The sequence below is a fragment of the Stegastes partitus genome, unplaced genomic scaffold (genome assembly GCF_000690725.1).
Source record: "Stegastes partitus isolate 25-593 unplaced genomic scaffold, Stegastes_partitus-1.0.2 Scaffold2421, whole genome shotgun sequence".
Taxonomy (NCBI): Eukaryota; Metazoa; Chordata; class Actinopteri; family Pomacentridae; genus Stegastes; species Stegastes partitus.
Window position 1 is genome coordinate 14,649 of NW_007580152.1, and position 19,727 is coordinate 34,375.

The following is a 19,727-nucleotide window of genomic DNA, read 5'->3' on the forward strand; positions in this document are numbered from 1 at the left end:
CAGAATACATGACCTGAGTGTCCTCATGTAGCACATGTTTGACACCATGCTAATGCACACACACACACACACACACACACACACACACACACACCTACACACACACGATTGTAAAACAGACTCCAGCACATAGCTCACATGTACTTACACCGTGACACATTAATGACATACCAACCAACATGGAAAATGGCCATTAAGGGGCCTATTGACTCCCATTAATGACTCATACAGACTCATTAATTCACCGGGGACACATTATTGGGGATTGTGTTAATGTTTCTGTGTAAGCGTGTCTGTCTACCTCCCTGTCTATTTTGACTTTATTTAAATCTTTTTTGTCGCTTGACAGATAATTATCCCTTCCGTTCGTTTATCTGCCTATTTTCCGTGCCTGTGTGTCGACTTCTTTTGTGTCCGTAGCAGCGGCGACGACTATATCCGAACGTATGAAAAAAGAACAAGAAAACCCAAAACAGTGGGATGTGTGCCATTAAGAGCAGTGACGGATGTAGACAGTATCAGTGGGAGGATAATGATTGCTGGATGGGACAGCGCGGATTAGCGCACGGCTAAGCTTGTTGTGACCACAGATTGCGGGGCACTCGAAATGAGCACTGCCAGGCCGCGGCCAAAGCAAGGTGGATTAGAGCTGCGAGGGAATGGTGGGGGCGGAGGCCCGTTGGCTGCATGAATGACTAGATGGCTGACTTAAAGGCTAGCTGGCTGCAGGGTTTAATGCTTGGCTTGCCGGCTGGTTTGCTCGTCTGCTGCTGGGTGACTGCTTTGTTGCTGGACGCCTGGCTGGCTGCCCTCTGTAGCTGCTGCTGTCAAGGAAAAGAGCCGCTGGACTGATAGGTCGTAATGTCACGTCATGAGCCAGATTTAATTGACTCCCAGTGATGAATAACAGATTTGCAGCACCGTATTTCCACTGCAACTGTTGATCAACAAGTGATTCAGGCTTACGAGGTGCATTAAAGCGTTGGTATAATAAAACACAAACCCAGAGCTGCTAGTTCTGGTTTCTTTTCTGGATTCTGCAACAACGGGGACAGTAAACATCAAGAATTTGTCTTTTCTCTCTGGTACTGATCACTGATTGAATTTCAATTAGTTCCAGTTTATTAGGAGCCCAAACAGGAGCACAACAACCTTGCAATAAATATAATAATAAGAGACTTGCTCACAAACTGGCAAATAAGTGTATATGATAACACCACCTCAAAATCATACAAAATAATTGAATTATGTTTAATTTAATTTCTGCTGAATTGAATTTATTAGCATGTCAGCACAAACGACACAGGGACAGCGTTGAACATCGGAGGCTGCCGTGGGATTAAAATGAGATAAAATAAAATAACTTGTCCACCTTAACTCGCAAGCTTACCGGTGCAGGCTAAAGAGAACAGACGCTGTCCCTTCCAATTATTCTCAATTATCTGAACAGAGACAACGTTTTCCATGATGCTATGAATGGATTTATAAGCCAATAGATGCTGCAAACATGCTGACAGCAACGTTCAGCAACAATCAAACACGCTTTACGTCATATCTGTGCTCCTGCTTGCGAGAGCATCAGAGAACAAGCGAAGCGATCACAGTTTTCCAGCTATGAACATACAAACAATCCATACGAGAAGTCTCCGTGTTCTGAAACAATCAAACCGCTCGGCTACATGTTGCCTTTATCTCTGTACATCACTCCTCTTGTGACCCCTTAAAAACCGACCTGCGAAACACGCTCCGACGAGCTCCGCGATCAAACCGGCTCACACTAGTCATCATTAGATACGATTGTGCTCGTGTCACGTTGAAAGAGACTCAGTGGTGAATATCTGAATCTTGATCTCTGAATGGTGCAACAACACACGGGTGCCTGAAAGGAAACTGCACAATGCAGCATTGTGGAGGCAGCGACAGGCCTCATTAGCTGCACCACATCCTGGTTATCTGATCTCCGCTGCGCAGACTGACTTGTACCAGTGATTCTAACTTATGACTCACCTCAGGATCAAAGGCCGGAGTGTCAAACTACGTGCCAAAGCCACGTCTCCTGACAAAATGGTGCCAAAGATGTGCTAACGCATGAAACCGGAGACAGCAATGTGAAAGAGGAGCTTTTCTGGTCAGTGTTAGTCAGCAGTGATAATCTGCAGGCGATGAGATTTGTGATCTCTGAGTTGTGCTGCAGGTTTTTTGAGGTTAGCTGGAGTGTCAACAAGATGAGATAACAAGTTTATTTAACTGTGTTTGTCCTTTGTGTTTGCTAGTTCAGTGTTTCCCTCTGCTAAAACCTTAGTCTCCTTTCTTTTCCAAACTAAGAAGACATGTGCCCTGGCTTGATTTATTGTAACGTACAGCACATTCACACTACAAGAAGCAGAACAGCTGGATCAAAAAAATCTCGAGATGAGCATCATGCTTGTATTAGAAACTCAGGAATCATGTTTGACTCATAATCACATTTTAGACATCCATCCATCCATCATCTATACACCGCTTAATCCTCACTAGGGTCACGGGGGGCTGGAGTCTATCCCAGCTGACTCAGGGTGAAGGCAGGTTCACCTGGACAGGTAACCAGTCTATCACAGGGCTACACTTAGAGACAGACAACCAAGCACACTCACATTCACACCTACGGACAATTTAGAATCACCAGTTAACCTCAACATGTTTTTGGACTGTGTGGGAGGAAGAACCCGGAGAGAACCCGGAGAGAACCCACGCTGCACGGGGAGAACATGCAAACTCCACGCAGAAAGATCCCGGTGCCCCCACTGGGACACAAACCGGTGACCTTCTAGCTGCGAGGCAACAGTGCTACCAACTGCGCCACCTTGTAGCCCCCATTTTAGAAATTATAAAGTTATTTTATATCGTCATCATCTCCTTTTTTATTATCTAATAAAGTGAATGTGACACAACTTCACACATCCGAGAGACGGTGTATGGAGCAGCAGTCATTTGGCCCGCTTGATAAATGGAAGTCCAATATTCATTCTCCCATCAGCTTGGTTTAATGTCCCCAGACTCCTGATTAAAAGTGTTTGGTGCTGAGCAGATAGTGTAGAGTTTTTGTTTTTTTTCTTAGAGCTCTGCTGTTGCTGAGACAGGGATTGTGAGAGTGGTGAGACTGAAGGTGGATGCCTGAAAGCCACAACAATGAGTTAAAGACGCTAAAGTGTTCCATCGAGCTGAGGGGAAATAGAGAATTAGGTCATATTGCTCTCTGGATATGAGCCACACTTTCCCCATACATGTTATGTTATTAACATTTAGATTATTGTTGCTGTAAGTGTGAGAGTTATCTGGTCATAGTTTCTCCTAAAGGCATTTAATTTCAAACATTTGAATGGTTTCAGTTCATAATCCTGATACACTTAATGTTGGTTAAAAATGTAGCTGGAAGGCATTTAAAACTATCACCCCTGTTTTGGTATGCATCCACTGTCTCGCAGTTACCTTCAGAACATGCTGAAATAGTTTATGATTTGAATATGATGGCTTTGGTCTCACCGTCTCCATTCAGAAACCAAAGTGCTCAAACAACTGGCTGCAAGGACGACTCCTCCAGATTCCAACATCACCATCTCAAAGACCCCTCTGGAACAGATGGATCGGTTTACCTAAATGAAGCCTTCGTCTTGATGAGATGCAACTCCGAGAAGGATCTGTGTCTTTAGAAACAAAAACTTTAAACAACAAAGCCGGTGCATGAAGCCATCATCATTTAAACCTCGGATGCAAAACATGGACCCTCGAGACTTCAAGAAACTACCTGCAGAGGTTTCGATCCACCACGTCACCAACTTTGCAGTCAAGCTCAAGCATCAAACATCACCTCAGATGCTGAGGCTACAGCATGAGTAACACCAGACTTCCCACCAGATCCTCCAACAGCAACCTCGTCACCAGCAAAACGCCCCACGGTTGACGTCTGCAATGTCACAACGCTTGGCCCAAGCAAACTAAGAAGGAGACCGACATCAACACGAAAACTTGTGAGAAACAAGCGGATGATTGACAAACGCTGGCGTCAAACAATCTCAACTGCAGCAGAAGTGTTTGAACGAGAACGCTGCAGAAAGAAAGAAAAGATCTGACAAGTCTTACATCGACTACCTCCGTGTAGCTGGTGCAACCACGCGGTTCGAATGAGGATAGGGTTTTCTCAGTCATTAAAGAAAAAGACACGAAAAATAAGAGAAAACAATAAACTATGGGATTCGGCTTATTATGCCAATCGTACGCTGCAGTTATCAACAACTAATGTCTGCAGTTCATTAGCTGTAACTCCTCCAGAGGTGATGCAGAGTGTATCAACCTGCTTCCAATCTTCATCAAACAACAGGATCAATAGCAAAACAGAGAAGAGGCCTCGTCCCTCTGCTCAAAACTTTGGCTTTTTTTGCTTATTGGGTATGAAGTTAAAGAAATAATTTTCACTTAAAGTCCTCTCATCCCTTTATGCGTGCTTTGTATCAGAAGTAGAATCTTATTCTGAGAAATGTTTCTCAGATCTCGAGGGGTTGATGGAGGTTTTACAAGCAAAGAAGAATAGAGTGTATTTGAGGTCACAACAGTACAATATTTTCCTTAAAAGGGATTCTTTATCAAAAGAACCTTCAAATCCTCTGCAAAAACCGGGGCTTGGTTTTCCCCAAACATTCGACACCTAAAGATGTTCCCAGTGTAGCGATAACAACCTGAGGCAGAGAAACAAGTGAAGAAGTCAAGGACGTATCACAGTCTTCATGACAAGAATTTTATTTTCTTTTTTTTCCTTTTTTTTAATTACATTTTGCATTAAATTAAAGAGTTTTTTTTTCTTTACAACATACATTAAGCTGTGAATCAGATGTTAAGGAAGTGGAGAGAGTAGGGCAAAAAACTTTGTGACGTCACAATATCTTACAAGCTTACAAAGTTCAAAAGTTTGAGAAGTTGAGAAGAGAGTCGATTTGCATCTAATAGCAGTGTATTATAACAAGGGTGAAAGACAAAAAGGCACACACCAAAGAACCTCACTGTCCACAGCAGCCTTCACAGTCGAATCTAATCCAGTCTTTAAAATGTTCAAACCCTCCTCGGATATCACAACGCCTGTTAAATGCACCCGCAGCCAAACTCACTTGTCGACGCAGGATGTGGACGTTTAACCTCCTGACCCAGACAGGTTGTCTCGCTCACATTCTGCGCCGACATGACAGTTCTCCCAGGCGAGAGCCAACACAGCTGAACAAGAAATATTTAGTCGAGCAGATCGACATTGTTCCAGGCCTGGGAAAGTTGCTGGTTCATGCACTTAATACACTGGCGGGTGTAAACAGGGCCTTTTTTTATTTGTGCCCAGTCACCAGTTTACAGCCAAGTCTGGAGTGAACACACACCTTCCAGCTAATCTTTTGCACTTTGAAGATGATGGCGTTAATTAATTACTGGGATAATTGCTTTAACTGACCCCAGACCGTGTGCCTATACTGTACGCGCACACGGCAGTCGGGGCAAAGATTCTCCACTTCCTCCTTAGTTTAGCTGTGGATTGAGACATAGTTGGCTTTCCTCCATTGAGAAACAGAAAAAAAAATTGCTTGATATCAAGAAAACTTTTCACCTATCTACACATACAACACTAAGGGAGTGCTCCACTGATTTAAGTGTTTAGGTGAGGAGGGGGTTGGGGGGGTGGTCAATAAAAATCCTCAAGTAAAAAGGAAGTGAAAGCAAAAAAAAAAAAAGGTCTGATTAGTCGAACTCTCAGCCGTTCATAAGGCCTTGATAATGAGAGTTAGTGAAGCAAAAATTAAAACATACCTAAATTTCTCTTACAATAAAAAAAGGGGGTTAAATCACTTTTTTTTTTTTTTTAATATTGTCGTTTTCTTCACAGGAACCAGCCTGTTTGAACTGCCTAACAAACGAATGTTTACGACGCACTCAAGAAGAAGCCTAGAGCCGTGTTAGTACACCGGGTGCTCACGTGTATCCATATACTGTAGCTGTGGTTGTTGTTGTTGTCGTTGCATTATTATTATTATTATTATTATTGCAGTGCACCGGAGAGATACACATACGTTGGCCTTCTCAAGTAACAAAATGTTAATTGTTCAATATATCAGTCAATTAACCGTCACTCCAAACAAACGAGACAGCAAAAAAAAAAACAAGTAAAAACAAATACCAGGACTTTTAAATTGTAGAAAATAGAAAATCAAAAAAAAACAAAACACTCACAACGTCTTCATCGACACTGCCAGCACAACATAAAGGGTTGCTTTAAGCGCATTAATGGCACAATCAGAAATGAACCACAAAGATGAGTGTGTGTGTGTGTGTGTGTGTGTGTGTGTGTGTGTGTGTGTGTGTGTGTGTGTGCATGTATGTGTTTATGTGTGGGTGCCAGAGAGAAAAAGAAAGAAAAGGAATCCGCTCATTTCCTTTCCTCCGTCTTTCCTCCCCTGGACTGTAAGTGTGTTATGTCTAGGGACCAGAATTACAACAATAACACCTACATTCTTTAATTGCATTTTTATCAAACCAGGGAAATATCATGACGTAAGAAAAAATTAAAAAAAAAATTACGACAAGGAGACAAAGTTAACAGCTATTAAAAGAAAACAATTGTTACTACTTCAGGGTGTAAGGCACAAATTTACATGTGGAAAAAAAAAAAGAAGCAGGCAATACAGATGTTTGTTTTTTTTTTCTTCTCTCTTTTCTTTCCTCCGCCTGCTCATCTGGCCGCGAGAAAAAAAAGTCGATGCGATTCCGAGATGGAGGCGCATCGATCCGTTCGCTTGCAGCCTCGCTTGCAGCTTCTCTTTCTATGTGTGTTACGCAGATTCCCGCACTGTTGCTGCTTCTCTTGTATTTGCAACATGCAACAGTGAGCGTTGATGGCAACCGGTAAGCCAGCGACCAATCAGGACGAATGTTTCTGACTCACACAAAAACCACAGTGCTGATTGGGGTTTGGGGTTTGGGGGGGCGGGGCGGGGGGGAGATGCTCATTGGAGGAGTGAAAGGGCGAGATTCAGGATTCAGGAAGTCTTGTTTTTTTTTTTAAATGATTGGTCTAAAACAATGGAAATTCTGGTCCGTAAAGGTAAAAGTCCTGGTCTGGCACAGTTTAAATAAATATCTCCTCCTCGTCGCGCATATCTCAAGCTGCAGGTCCCACCGAGCGCACAGTAAGACCGAGTGGACCTTTAGTCATCAAGAAAGTTCTACTGGCTCCAGTTTAATGACTTTAAATATTTTTTTTTTTCCTCACACTTGATTAATTAATATTAAAAGATCTCTTCGTCCTCTCTCTCTCTCTCTCTTTTTCTCCCCAAGCCTAGAAAGTCAGTTTTTTTTTTGTTTTCTTTTTTCCAAAAGCACTTAATAAAAATAAATACAACAAGCTATTAGTATTAACAGTCATGTGTTAATCAGTAACCAGTACAGTAGAAGATTCTTCTGGCCCAGGCTTTTTCAACCGAACCCAGGCGGGACTTGATTGCTGTAACACTGAGAGGCTTTTCACAGTTTCCGACAGAACCCAGGCAGCTGTCTGTCCTTTCAGTCCAATCTCTCTGAGTGCTCGTTCGCTCAGATTCTCCAGTCCTCAAGGTACTGTACAACGATTATTCTCCAACTCCCCTCCTCCTCCCCCACCACGCTCTGTCTTCTTATGTGCTTTTACCAGCATGATAAAGTTTCCTCGTGACCAAAGACACCACAAACAAGAGAGCAGCCGTCTTGAATGCTACAGGGTGCCATTGGATGAAATATTCAGGACGAGCATCATCTTCTTTTTCAGTAGCACGTGTTCCCGTGTGGAGCCGGCCGGAGCAGGAGCTCGACAAATGACGACAACCATCGTATATTTACATATTTATATAAAAAGAAAGTGTTTTCTTTAAAAAAACTGTGTTGCATTTTCCACTGTAATGTACACCAAAAAACAAACAGAAACACTAAAAGGAGATGCAAGTTGTACAGTATTCCCTGTTTTTTTCTCTCGTTCAGAAAACACCTTTCGCTTCTGTCTTTTCACATTGGACCGACGGGCATTGAAGCTGACTATGTGCCGGAGTCACTGGACTTGACTTTTGTCGAGAGTGAGACTACGGAGGGTTTGGGTGGGACATCAGGCTTGAGATGCTTGATGCCCGTTCGAGGCAGTGAACCGTAGGAACTCATTCCAGGCTGCCGGGACAGAGATATGCCCTGCGCTGTCATTTGTATGGAGTCCACCCTCTGAGGTGCAGGCGGCGGAGTCTCCACACGGTTGAAGCTGTGATGTCTCGCCAAATGGGAGGAATTAGATGAGTTGGTGTTGTGCTTCTTGAGGGCGGAGGATCCACAAGCACCAGATGCCGATCCTTTCCGGAGCCCGTAGACCGACGAGTGGACCTCCAGGCGTTTGCCCATCTGCGGGACAGCAGGAGGGACGGTGAGGGACGCCTCTCGTTGGGGCACGCGAGGTGGCAGCACCCCATCTGGATCCACCATGGTGAGGTTGTGACACGGGCTCTTCACGGTCTTGTACTCCAGGGTGGCCCCCTGGTCGTCCATGACACCGTGACCCATGCCCATATCGCTGTGATGCGGCTGCTCCACGTACTCGTGCTGGTAGGACTGCTGGTGCTGCTGCAGATGAGGCTGGAGCTGGTGCTGATGCTGCGGGAGAGGTAGGACCACCACGCTGGGAATGTGCCCCGGCGAGGCCCTCAGGGGCAGATCTGTAGAGATAACAGGGGAGCCCATAGGCGGCATGTCCTTGGTACAAGCGTTGATGAGGTTCTGGTTTCTCTCCCACTCGCGGCTGCCCCGGCTGGGCTTGCGACGCGGCTGCATGGGAGTGGATTCAGGCGTTGGCAGAGCAGCGAGGTCCAGGTGATGCTGGTCGGCTTTTATCAGCATCTTCCCGTTCGGTGTCAGCCTCCCGTTGTGCATCAAAGGGGTGAGGATGGCCTCGGGGCGACCGTCTTTGGCCTGCGTCTCAAACAGGCCGGTGAGCTTGGTCACGCTGTTCATGGATCCCCGGCGGGAGTGGAGGTGGTGGCTGTCCTTTTCCTTGCGGCCCGTCAGGTCCATGTCTCGCCGCCGGTGGTCACAGACGCAGTAGACGATGATGCCGGAGAAGATGGCGCCCATGGCAAACGCTAGGATGACGGCGATGGCCAGCAGGGTCACGGGAACGAGCTGGTCCCGGCCCTTCTGGTAGCTCTCACGGATCACACCTGCAGAGAGGCAGAGATGAAATTCAGACCAGCAGAACAAAAGAAGAGGAGATTCCACTGCTGCTAGGAGGGAGTTTTTGTAGGAACTTGCTTCTAAGAATAAAGAGCTGTTGGGAGAGATGTTTATTATTAGAATAACCGGAAAAAAAAATAGAAAACAATACTCAATTACAATAATTAAAAGATATTTTCTGGGTAAAAAGATTAGAGGTTTAAATAATTTCATGAAAAATATGCAAATGAAGAAGGATTTATCCCATCATAAGGAACATCTATTCAAAACGGGCACAAATGGTAGCTTGAAGTAGCAACATTCAATATTTCCCGAAAATCCAATCTTAGACTGAAAATGCGTTTTGGAGGGGTGATTATGATTCACATTTTAAATCCCAGATAAAACCTTCTGCTGAAATGAAAAAAGATATGAGCGCAGATAAAGGAGCCTGAAATACCCGAACCCTTTCTTCTCATAGATGCAAATGGGAGACTTTTCATAAAGCTTGGATCCAATCTCATGAATCACAGAGAATACATTAAAAAGCCTCTGATTAGGCGCTAAATCCAATGAGCTGTGTCATCAGTGTCTTATGAAAGCGCCACTTTCAAAGACTGGCAAAGACGCGCCCGCGATACGGCAAAATAAAAGATAATTCAATAAAGGCAGCTATGAAGTATTTTAGCGCGGGGAGAGAGCGGGAGCAGCAGGTTGTGCGTCGTAAAAAACAGGGTCAACGATAATCTGCACACGCGGATACATGAGCTGTGGACGCATGCACCTCCCACACACACACACCAACACACACACACACACACACACACACCCACACACACTCAGATGATAACCTGCAGCCTGTTGATGAATGTAGACATCTAATGCAGCACGCTGTTCGCTGGGTGGACTGGGTTAAGCACACCGGTCCACGGCGGAGAGATTTATAATGCGTTCACACATGACCTGTGGCCAACACAGATCAGTTACCACAGACAGAGGATTAGGCAGGTGGGCTCGATCACTTAAAAAGCTCCCGCGGCGCAACCACTCGTCTTGATAGCGTGACTCGGTTACACGTGCGCTCATCGTCTTTCTGTTACTGTGATTTTTGAAATACCACATGTAAGCTGTTTGTTTCCCAGGGAGGGCATTAGAGGTTGCACAGCTGTGAAATGCAAACAAAAAAAAAAAGATGGTATCTGAATGATGTATGTACCAAAATTAAGCTTCTATCCATTTGTGTGAATGGAATTCAGATAATTCAGAGTGGTTCCCCTGCAGAGGAGACGTGTTTACTGTGAATCTAAAATAAGCTCTAGGTGGGTGACAGGATTTGAACGGCATTCAAGAAAAAAAAAATCATTTTCATTTACTAGAAATCTGCTTGAGGAGGCAGGAATGACTGAAATTGGTTATGAGTGTGCCATTTTTTGTTTTGTTTGCTCTTACTGAGTTGTATCATTGGACTAGCATCTTCTGGCTCTGATACACTTAAAAAAAAAGCAAAATGCACGAACACGGACACAGAGTTTATTCCTTAAAATGCACGCCGCGCCCTATACCAACTAAATTATCAGAGCATGAGCTGCTCCCGTGAATTTTTAACACGGCGCCGTGATCAAAACAGCTGTCAGCGAGCAGATCGATGCAATTTCGCCTGTTTACTCTCACAAATCACGCTCCTCTTCTTCTTTCTTGCGTGGCATCTGTGTTTCAATTTGCTCCGTAATTTTTTTCTCAAAAGAAGACGCCACAAAAACAAAGCATTAGTTGCAATAATTCTCCGAAATCCTGAAGGGGCTGCGTAATCATGTTTGGCTTTTCAGCTCGGCTGTGTCGCTGAGGAAGTACTCGGAGAATATCTTCTTTCTGCGTCTCCTCGCTAAGACATAACACAGACACAGAGACAGCATGGTAATCTGTTCTCATGGAACTGAAATCCAGACTCTCTCAAACTAACATCCATAATCCTCACTCGCTGCAGTCATACTTCATTAGTCCAACAACATGACTTAAAACCCATTTTTCTAGCTGGAATAAAGCACTGAGCAATGACTCAGTCTCTGTGTGGACTTTAAAGCTCAACCAGGATTAAAAAAAAGAAAGAAAAAAAAAGAGCAGTTGCATTTGCTCTGATCGTTCCTCATTTGTTGTAAAAACAAAACTTCAGTTTCCTCTTTAATAGAGTCCTGACAACATGCAGCTGAGCCATACCTCACTTCATGTTAAACAAAAGCTCTAAAAACTTCTCTTCTGGCCGAAAACGCTTTCTTATCGAGGACGAGTGTGGATGGTGTGTGAAGTGATGAGTGTTATCTGCAGCCGAGCATTAAGGCTTGACAAGTGTTATGCTGCGGACTCGTGTGAGCAAAAGGCCGAACTGTCTGTACCAAACATCTGCTTCTCATCTCGCACAGCAGCAACAACCGAGGGAGATACTTTCTGCCATCGTTCACTTTGGTGACTTTCCCGTGTCCTTTTGTTTTTCCTTCTCTTCCTGTTTTCTGCTACTTCCCTCCTTTTACTGAAACGATGAATCACTTTTCTGACTTTCTTCTCGTTTCAGAGTGTTTTCTTTCACACCGCTCGGCTTCCATATGGTAAGTGTTCTATTCAGTGGAAACTGGGAAGGCTGTAATTACAACCTTGTGGTCTTTGTGAGTTATCATCCTTTGGCAGAAACGACAGTGGTGACGGCTGCCGTCCCGCGAACAAAGACGAGATGGAAGAGGATTTCAGCCTCACTCGAGGTGAGAAGGCCTGGAAATCTCCAAAAGGCCATTCGTGTGAGAAAATGAAAGTGCAAGCATAAACAAATACTTTGGCAAATTTCTCTTTTTCCATAATCCTTGTCAAATGTAAATACGTCCATTCATCTCTGTCTACGGCGCTGAGAAAGCCAGTCAAAACTGTTATGAATTTTCATGACAGTGAATTTATGGCTGCTAAAGGTTAACTTTCTTCGACCGGGTTTCACATTGAATAACAAAGCCGGAGGGCAGCACTGCCAAGCGCTTGTCCATTCCTGTGAACTGTGGAGCAGGATCTTTGTCTTCTATTCTGGGTGTGGGAGCTGAGGTTAAAGCCCTATTTAACCTGCACTGCATGGCTCGTCCTGATTAAAAAGAAAAAAAAAACCTTTCATTCCTTCTTCTCCTCCTCCTCCAACCATCGCTCACTCCTCCACACTTCCAGAAGATACCTATAGCCCAAGGCCTTGGGTAAAACACAAAAGAACGAAGGAGGAAACTTTGAAGACTTCCATCTTTCATGCGAGGAATTGTTTCTCATCCCAACATCAAAGAGAACGAAGGAAGGTTGCCACAGAGGACACGGGAGCTGTCTCAGGCGAATCACAGGACTTGGGGGGGTTTTGAAACGACGGTGGCTGCGGCGCTCGTTTCTCGATGCCCATTTGTGATCTTCGGGAAAAAAAAACTTTTTCAAAACTTCCGCATCTTGACCTTGAAAAGTATCAAAGTGCTGCTAAAACCCACAGATTTTCTGCTTTGGTCTCGTCTTGTTGGGGTTCTGACTGTACAGTGACTTGTAATCTTCTGGTTTCGACTCTTTGCCTCGCCCCCAGAACGCGGCGCGAGGAGGCATCCTGCAGTTCAACACTTCTCTCGGCGGCTGAATTGATTTGAATTTCACACCGCCTCGGGCCTCAACATTCAGATATTAAACACATATCTCAGATACTCAGATATTTCTTGCTGTCAAAACAGGCCGGATCGGCAACACTCACTTGTAAATCAGAAACATTGTAATCTGCTGTGACTGGAACTCGTGAACGCTCTTCTCTCGCTCTATCTGTCTGACACACGTAGACGCTCTTTTAATCTCTTCAGAGGCACCAGCTGACTTAAGAACCCACAGAGCTCGTCTTTGTGTTTCGGTGTTTGGGAGAACTTCAAAGGCAGTTAAACATCACAGGGGTTAGCGAGAGGGGCCGTAACCTCTGACTGCAGGCCGCTACACAAAGACATTGTCTGCGAAATGATAAAAATCTTAATCAGACTTAACTCGCTGATGTGTCACTTGTTGAAAGGCTGAGCGGGACTTTGACAGGCAGAAAATGGAGCGGAAGAGGAGAAGCTAAAGTTGTTTAGAGCCGTTTTGTTGGCTCGTCGTCATCTTTCCAAAAAAAAGGACGTTGCTGTTCAGACGATGACAACAATTCATTAAGTTTTATTTAATCCCCCGGTTAGGATATTATCCCATTAAGTCTCGTGTATGTTTGCGTTCAAGAGGCACTTGCATTAATGGTGTTATTCAATATTAAAGCATTCATCAGACAATCCTGAGTCGGTGCGCTGCATACTGATGAGCCAGTTAAGATATAATTAAACCCCTAATTATATCATTCTGCACCTCAGGTATTAACACTGATGTACTAACCTATCCAACTCCCCGCATACAAAGTGTAGTATTTAATAGTCGCAGGAAATCAACCTAAATTAAACATCCTTGGGAACATTTTTTCCATCAGCTGTTTGAAGCCTCGAATTGACACTTGCTACTGTTTGTATAACTGGGTGATGGATTTGTTAAAGTACACGGCCCAGCATGAATAACACGGCTAATACAATTAATTCAATTCTCTCTGAATTTCAGTCACATGTTGACACAGCGAAGACAAAAGCTCCCTGACAGCAGAGTTTTACTCCAAAAGAATTAATGACATTTCATAAAAACACGGCTTTTTTCCACTGGTAGTTTCGAATCCCATGTGGCTTTTTTTTTTTTTTGGTCTATAAATCTTGACTCCTGTTAATTAGTATTCAATCTTGATGAGTCACTGTTCTACAGATGGTGGGCCCAGTCGAGTGGATTTTTTTGTTATGCTACGATTTGCTGAAAATGTGTGGCAAGCTACTCTGAATGACTAAATGTGCGAACTGATATGCATTGTGGTTCATCCACTTGTAAATGCAGGCACTGGTAATGGTGGAGAAATGTTTGAGTACACAACACGTAGTGCCACCCGAGAACAAAGACTCAGCTTGTAGCGACTCGATGAGTGGCTCACTCATGGACATCGCGAACGTGACACTTTAAATTCAGTTCAAAGTGGAACAATGACAGCTGAATGTGGGTTAGACAAGCTTCAAACGCACAAAAGGATGAGCTGCCGTGATATGAGATTCAGTCTCACATGGCCGAAAGAGACAAAGCGAAGCCTTTGTATGAACCGGCGATGGCGAGGGCTCCGACTGAGCGGCGTAACCAAAACACAGAAATGGAAAAGTAAGCTACAAATGTGTGTCAAAAACAAAGGCGATTTGAGAGAACAATAAGCTAATCAGTGGAGGAAATGATGGCTTATGGCTTGACGTCAGTCGGGGAAGTGCGTATGCTGGGAAAACGTCCAGTCCACTGTTTCTATTATGATTCACAATGAGCTGCGAATAATTCAGCTGCTTTCACAAAGGCCTATCACAATCTTTGGCCGGTAAGAAACACTAAAACAAAAATCCTCTGCTTAATATAACTGTAAAGGTGTTAGAATGACAGGAATATTGCTTGTAGGATCATTTAATTGAAAACAGTTTCTTTCTCTGCTTCAGTGCGTTCGTCCTGTGTTAAAGGGTCACTGCAGCAACTTTTAACTGAAATCCTATCATCCCTTTTTATAGGATTAACCTAAATCCTATCATTTAACTGCAAGGACATATGAAACTAACATTGAATTTCCCTATGTGCTTCTTAGAAGCTACACCGTACGAGGGCATTGTCTGACGGTGAGCAGAGTTCACAGTAAACTAAGCCTAAGCCTCTATTACCTCGAAGCTCGTCGGCTCACCTCCAAAGCAGGGCAATTTGAAACAAGAGTCATCCCCATAATAATCAGGCAACCAAGAAATCCCTTCTTATCTTTTTTTTTTTTTTTTCACTGGTGGTGGAAGAAATGTAGCTGAAAGATTACGTCTGATAGTTAAACACTGGACACATTTACAAGAAGCTGCACAGCTCTGTTGCATTTGCAGAACTAATATGTGGAGGTTAAAGCCACCTTTCTGAGCTATACAAGTTGATTTTTTTGTGTTTTTTTTAACAGTACAGGCATGATTATATTGTTAAATCCCTGTTTACCACTTCTCGGGGCATGGAGCTGGACGCAATCAAGACAACGACACTCGAATTCATCACAAAACACAAGTTCAAACCTGAATCTGACTGTAAACAAAAACAACATGTTATTCTCTCTGCTATCACTGGACAGATTGCGATGGTTTCCCCCTTAACTAGAGGCAGCACTTCAGATTGACATGGCATCCCCCAATAATGATGGTGAAAAGTTCCTTCAACTGAAAGTGAGATGAAGTGAAATTCTCAGGCTATCAAGACTTTTTTTTCTGGCATGAAAAACATAAAATGGAGCTGCATCCCTGTCTGAGCCGGGTCATACGCTGCCTCTATCACAGCAGCCTCACCTTGGCACAGAGGTGTCAGAGAGCTGCCTGCAGCAGAAAATAACCCTTGCAGAGCAGCTGTCAATTGACAGTTGGCATTACTGCCAAATCCTGACATGGAGGGAAATCATATCTTTAAATAAATTACAGTAGCTCTCGTGTAATGGAGATGAAATTCCATCGAAAGTTGTCTTGTTGCTGTGGCAATGTAAGGAAAAAACAAAAGGTACATCTTCACTTCACAGATCAGGTTTGTAATTATCGAGATGAAACCGCAGCGTCGTCGTCGTCTTCTTCTTTCTCCTCTTCTTCAGTGACAAGGAAGTGACACTCTGCTTTTAATGAATTACAACCTTGTGATATGACACGAGGGAACAGAAACATCTCATCAGATAACCACGTCTCCGGGTAATTGTGCTTAGATATTGTTTTCACGATTACACAGCGGTAAGAAATGCAATTGGTGTCGGAATCATACGTACAAACAACACTGCGGTCTGATAGTCCTGCAATAAACCCTTTTTCAGGAGTCAGTCCGAAGCTTGTTTCAGGTGCTGATGCTCGTTTTGGAGTCTCTGTGTTGAGCCACACATGGTTGCCATAAAAGTCAGCACAATGTTGTTGGGTTAATAAAGTAAATACATCCTGTCTTGGTACTTTAAAGCCACTGTTGCCTCCTCTCAGACCATTACTGACTGCTGTGGGTGCCTTTAAAACAAAAAACCTAAACTGTGCTTTTGTTGCTTGTGAGAGGATACTGTTGAAGAACAAATACCTTTTCGGGGAGAATGTTTCACTGATTAATTCATTTTGCAATTTGCCAGTTAATTACCAGCCTCATTATGATGATAAAACGCAATCTGGGTGGCATTACATCTACTTCAAAATAGATTCGCCTGAGGAAGTTGGCGGTATATAAATATGATTTCTAGGAGACGGGGACGGAGGCACCGGATGTAATTTTTCGATTTTGACATTCAGCTGTTTCACCCAAGATTAGTTGGGTAATCATAAAATACAGAACGTAAACTGTTCAGGGTTGAAATTGTGAGAGAAACACTACGATACCTCACATCCTCCCCGATTCTCCTTCCTGCTCTCCTGTTTGTTCAGATCTCTCCGCCGGTTTGTCTACCTGCTATCTCCTTACCTCATTTTATAACCTCCACTGCTGCGTTATTGTCCTGCTCTGTTTAATAAATCTTTATCACGCGTCCCTCTATTCCCTCATTTCCCACGTCTCTCACCCACCTACCTCCCCCCCTGTGTTGCCTCTCTCCATCCCCCTTTCCTTCCACCTCTCCCCTCTCCTTCTTCCCCTGGATAGCTGCTGTAATGAACCCATAAATTGGAGCAACACAGCGGTGGCTACAGGTCGGGGTTTGGGGGGAGGAGGAGGGTGGATGGAAAAGGGATAGGAGGGGAGGAGGAGGTGAGGGGGAGGTAGAACTGACAGAGAAAGGGGGAGACAGGTAGAGTAAGAGGAGAGAAAGCAAAAGGAGGGCGCAGGGGCAAGGATTCATTCCTGCAGACAGGAGGAAGAGATATGACTCCAGTTGGAGAAGAGACAGACTACAAGGAGGAGGAGGAGGAGGTGCAGAGATGGAGGAGGAAGAGAGAGAGGAGAGGAGGGGGGAGGGCGGAGGAGGAGGCTCCATAAATTGGTTCAGGAATTAATTTGCACTAGGTAAGGTATAGCCTTGGAACATGCCATCCCAGTCAGATGAGAGGTCCTGTGGAAGGGAGACTGATCACAATGGCAGCAGATGGTGGAGAGTGGCGGGGGCTGGTGGTGGTTTATTTTGGGTGGGAGGGCAAAAAGGCGGGGAGGGAGGGCGGGGAGGGAGTATGGATGACAGGAGCATGAGAAAATATAACAGAAACAGATGAGGCCCGGACAGAAAGGCAGACAGACAGACAGACAGACAGACGAGCTCAAATGTACTGTGAAACCCAAGCGGCCACCTGGCCACTGCGCCGGCCCCAATGAAACGCCTGACAATGATGCTGCCGGGTGCTAAATATCATCGGCGTGTGAATCCTCGTCACTTTGCAGCATTTCTAATTACTCTGGTGGTGTCGAGCTAATACATATTGGCAGCACTGTAATATTCATTAGCAGATAAGATTCTCAACTGCAAATGAAAAAGTTAGGGAGTAATTGTAATGTCTTTTAAATCGCGAACAAGCCCGCAAATGACTTTGGATATGAGCTAATGCGTCGTCGCTGAAGCGTAAACTTGAAGATTGATGGTATGGTTAAATGTTTATCCCGTATTTCTTCTGTAAAATGGGCCGCGTGCATTTATCTCCGCTGAAAAGTGCAGATAAAATGACTTATCTGCTTAAGACCCAATTCCCCTAAAAAGAAAATCCCCCCCATTTTCACTCCCTCGTACGCAGTTTGCTAAGTTTTCACAGTACAGTTGACACCTGAAGCCAATAATACTGAGGGCGACAGGAAGGAAGTGGAGGCAGGATGGGTGGAGCGGGAAATGAGTACTGTTGACTGTGGTGCTCAATTTGCCATGCTGAAAAGCATTAAGCTGTATGGAGGCAAAACTGTGCTTAATACCATCAAAGCAATCAACACAGGAAAATATATAAATAGCAAAAAAAAGACAGTCTCAGACCAAGCCATGCAAAATATCAAGAACTGCTCACAAGAAATCAAGAAAACCAAAGAAAATCTCATCAGAGTCGACTTTCAGAGGAAAAAAAGGGAAAAGAAAAAGACTTTAGAGCTGAAAACAGTGAAACAAGCTGCAAAAAGTGTCTCGTAAATAAATGATAATAATAATAATAATAATAATGATCATACAGAAAAAACAGCAGGAAGCTTTGTTTTGAAATGTGAGGCCCTGTTGCCGTCACCTGACCAGTGAACACCCGCATGTCCTCGAGAAAGACGGGAAGCATTTTTTTTTATTACTGTAAGACATCTTTTAGTTACAGTTACGTTTGATTCTCAGCATTCCTCGCCGTTTCTTCGCGAGGCTCGAGCAACGTTACACCTGCTCAGGTGAAGGCAACAAGGGGAGCGACAGCATGTTGTGATGCTGGCTGTAGGCATGCTGTCTGAAGTCTCTGCCACCATTGTGCTTGGATCTACCTACTGGTGCCTCACTGCTTCCAGCTGACATGCTGCAGTCACTGCTGTGCCTCTGTTTATTCCACCGACAGGAGACGTGTATTGTGGGGGGAAAAAGACCGACTTTATTTTGGTGTTTGAAATGAGAGATGATTTTTAGCTGGCCCCAGTTTGTGGCTCTTATGTGGGAAAAAAAAAAACTTTACATTTGAGTCACATCTCAAAGTCTTTTTGAGCTCTTTTGAACTTTTTGAATGTATTTATGCGGCGCAGGTATGAAAAAATAAAAAAAATCAGCCTATCAATCTTAGGTGTCACCGCTTCAGTCTTCAAAAAGTCTTGAAAATGAAAATATATTCTGTATGTTCTTTGTTAAGCTGAACCTGTATTTACTCCCCAGGCAGCTGGAAATGGCATACATTCCTTTTTTTCCTTTTGTTCTTCTGCAAAACACAAACTTCAATGAAAAAATCTTTTAGTCTTAGCATATTAGCTGCTATTTTTTCCCTTCTCTCTTTCTGTTCTTATAGTACGTCTATAGAAAGTGTCTGATGAATCTCCATCACTTTAATCAATACCTCTTAAAGGCGATGCTGCCTTTAACGGCGTGAACTATACGATCCAGCGGCGACATGTTGCATGTGGTTTTAATGGGATCTGTTAAAGGCGTTTTATTAACGGACAAAACATGGATCTGCAGCACCGCAGTGACCTTTTTTTCTTTTTTTCTTGTGTGTGTGTGTCGTCTCCTCCCCCATTTTTTCCTTTTCTCTCTCTGTCTCATTTATCCAGTGAGCTGTCCTTGAGGCGGTACAGCATTAGGCAGGTTGTTAACACAGGAGAAAAGGGCGTTCAATGTCATGTCACTGTGTTGCAAGCATGACAGAGCCGGGGACTGGGCCCCATCTTCTCCAGGAAATAAATACATTGCCATCTTCCTTTTCAGAGTGTAATGGTCTGGATATTACATCTCCTGTGGGACATTACCGTCC

The 19,727-nt window shown here is 44.0% G+C and overlaps 1 protein-coding gene across 1 annotated transcript in view; it reads right to left on the bottom strand.

Annotated features, from left to right (window-relative positions):
- Positions 1-7,071: 7,071 nt before the first annotated feature.
- Positions 7,072-19,727, bottom strand: part of LOC103374973 (semaphorin-6A-like) — a gene marked incomplete at its 5' end in the record, with an annotated part of 30,148 nt that continues 17,492 nt past the window's right edge. Inside the window, one exon of the mRNA XM_008305148.1 lies at positions 7,072-9,236. Within this exon, the coding sequence (XP_008303370.1) occupies positions 8,074-9,236 (1,163 nt within the window). The remainder of the gene's footprint in view (positions 9,237-19,727) is intronic.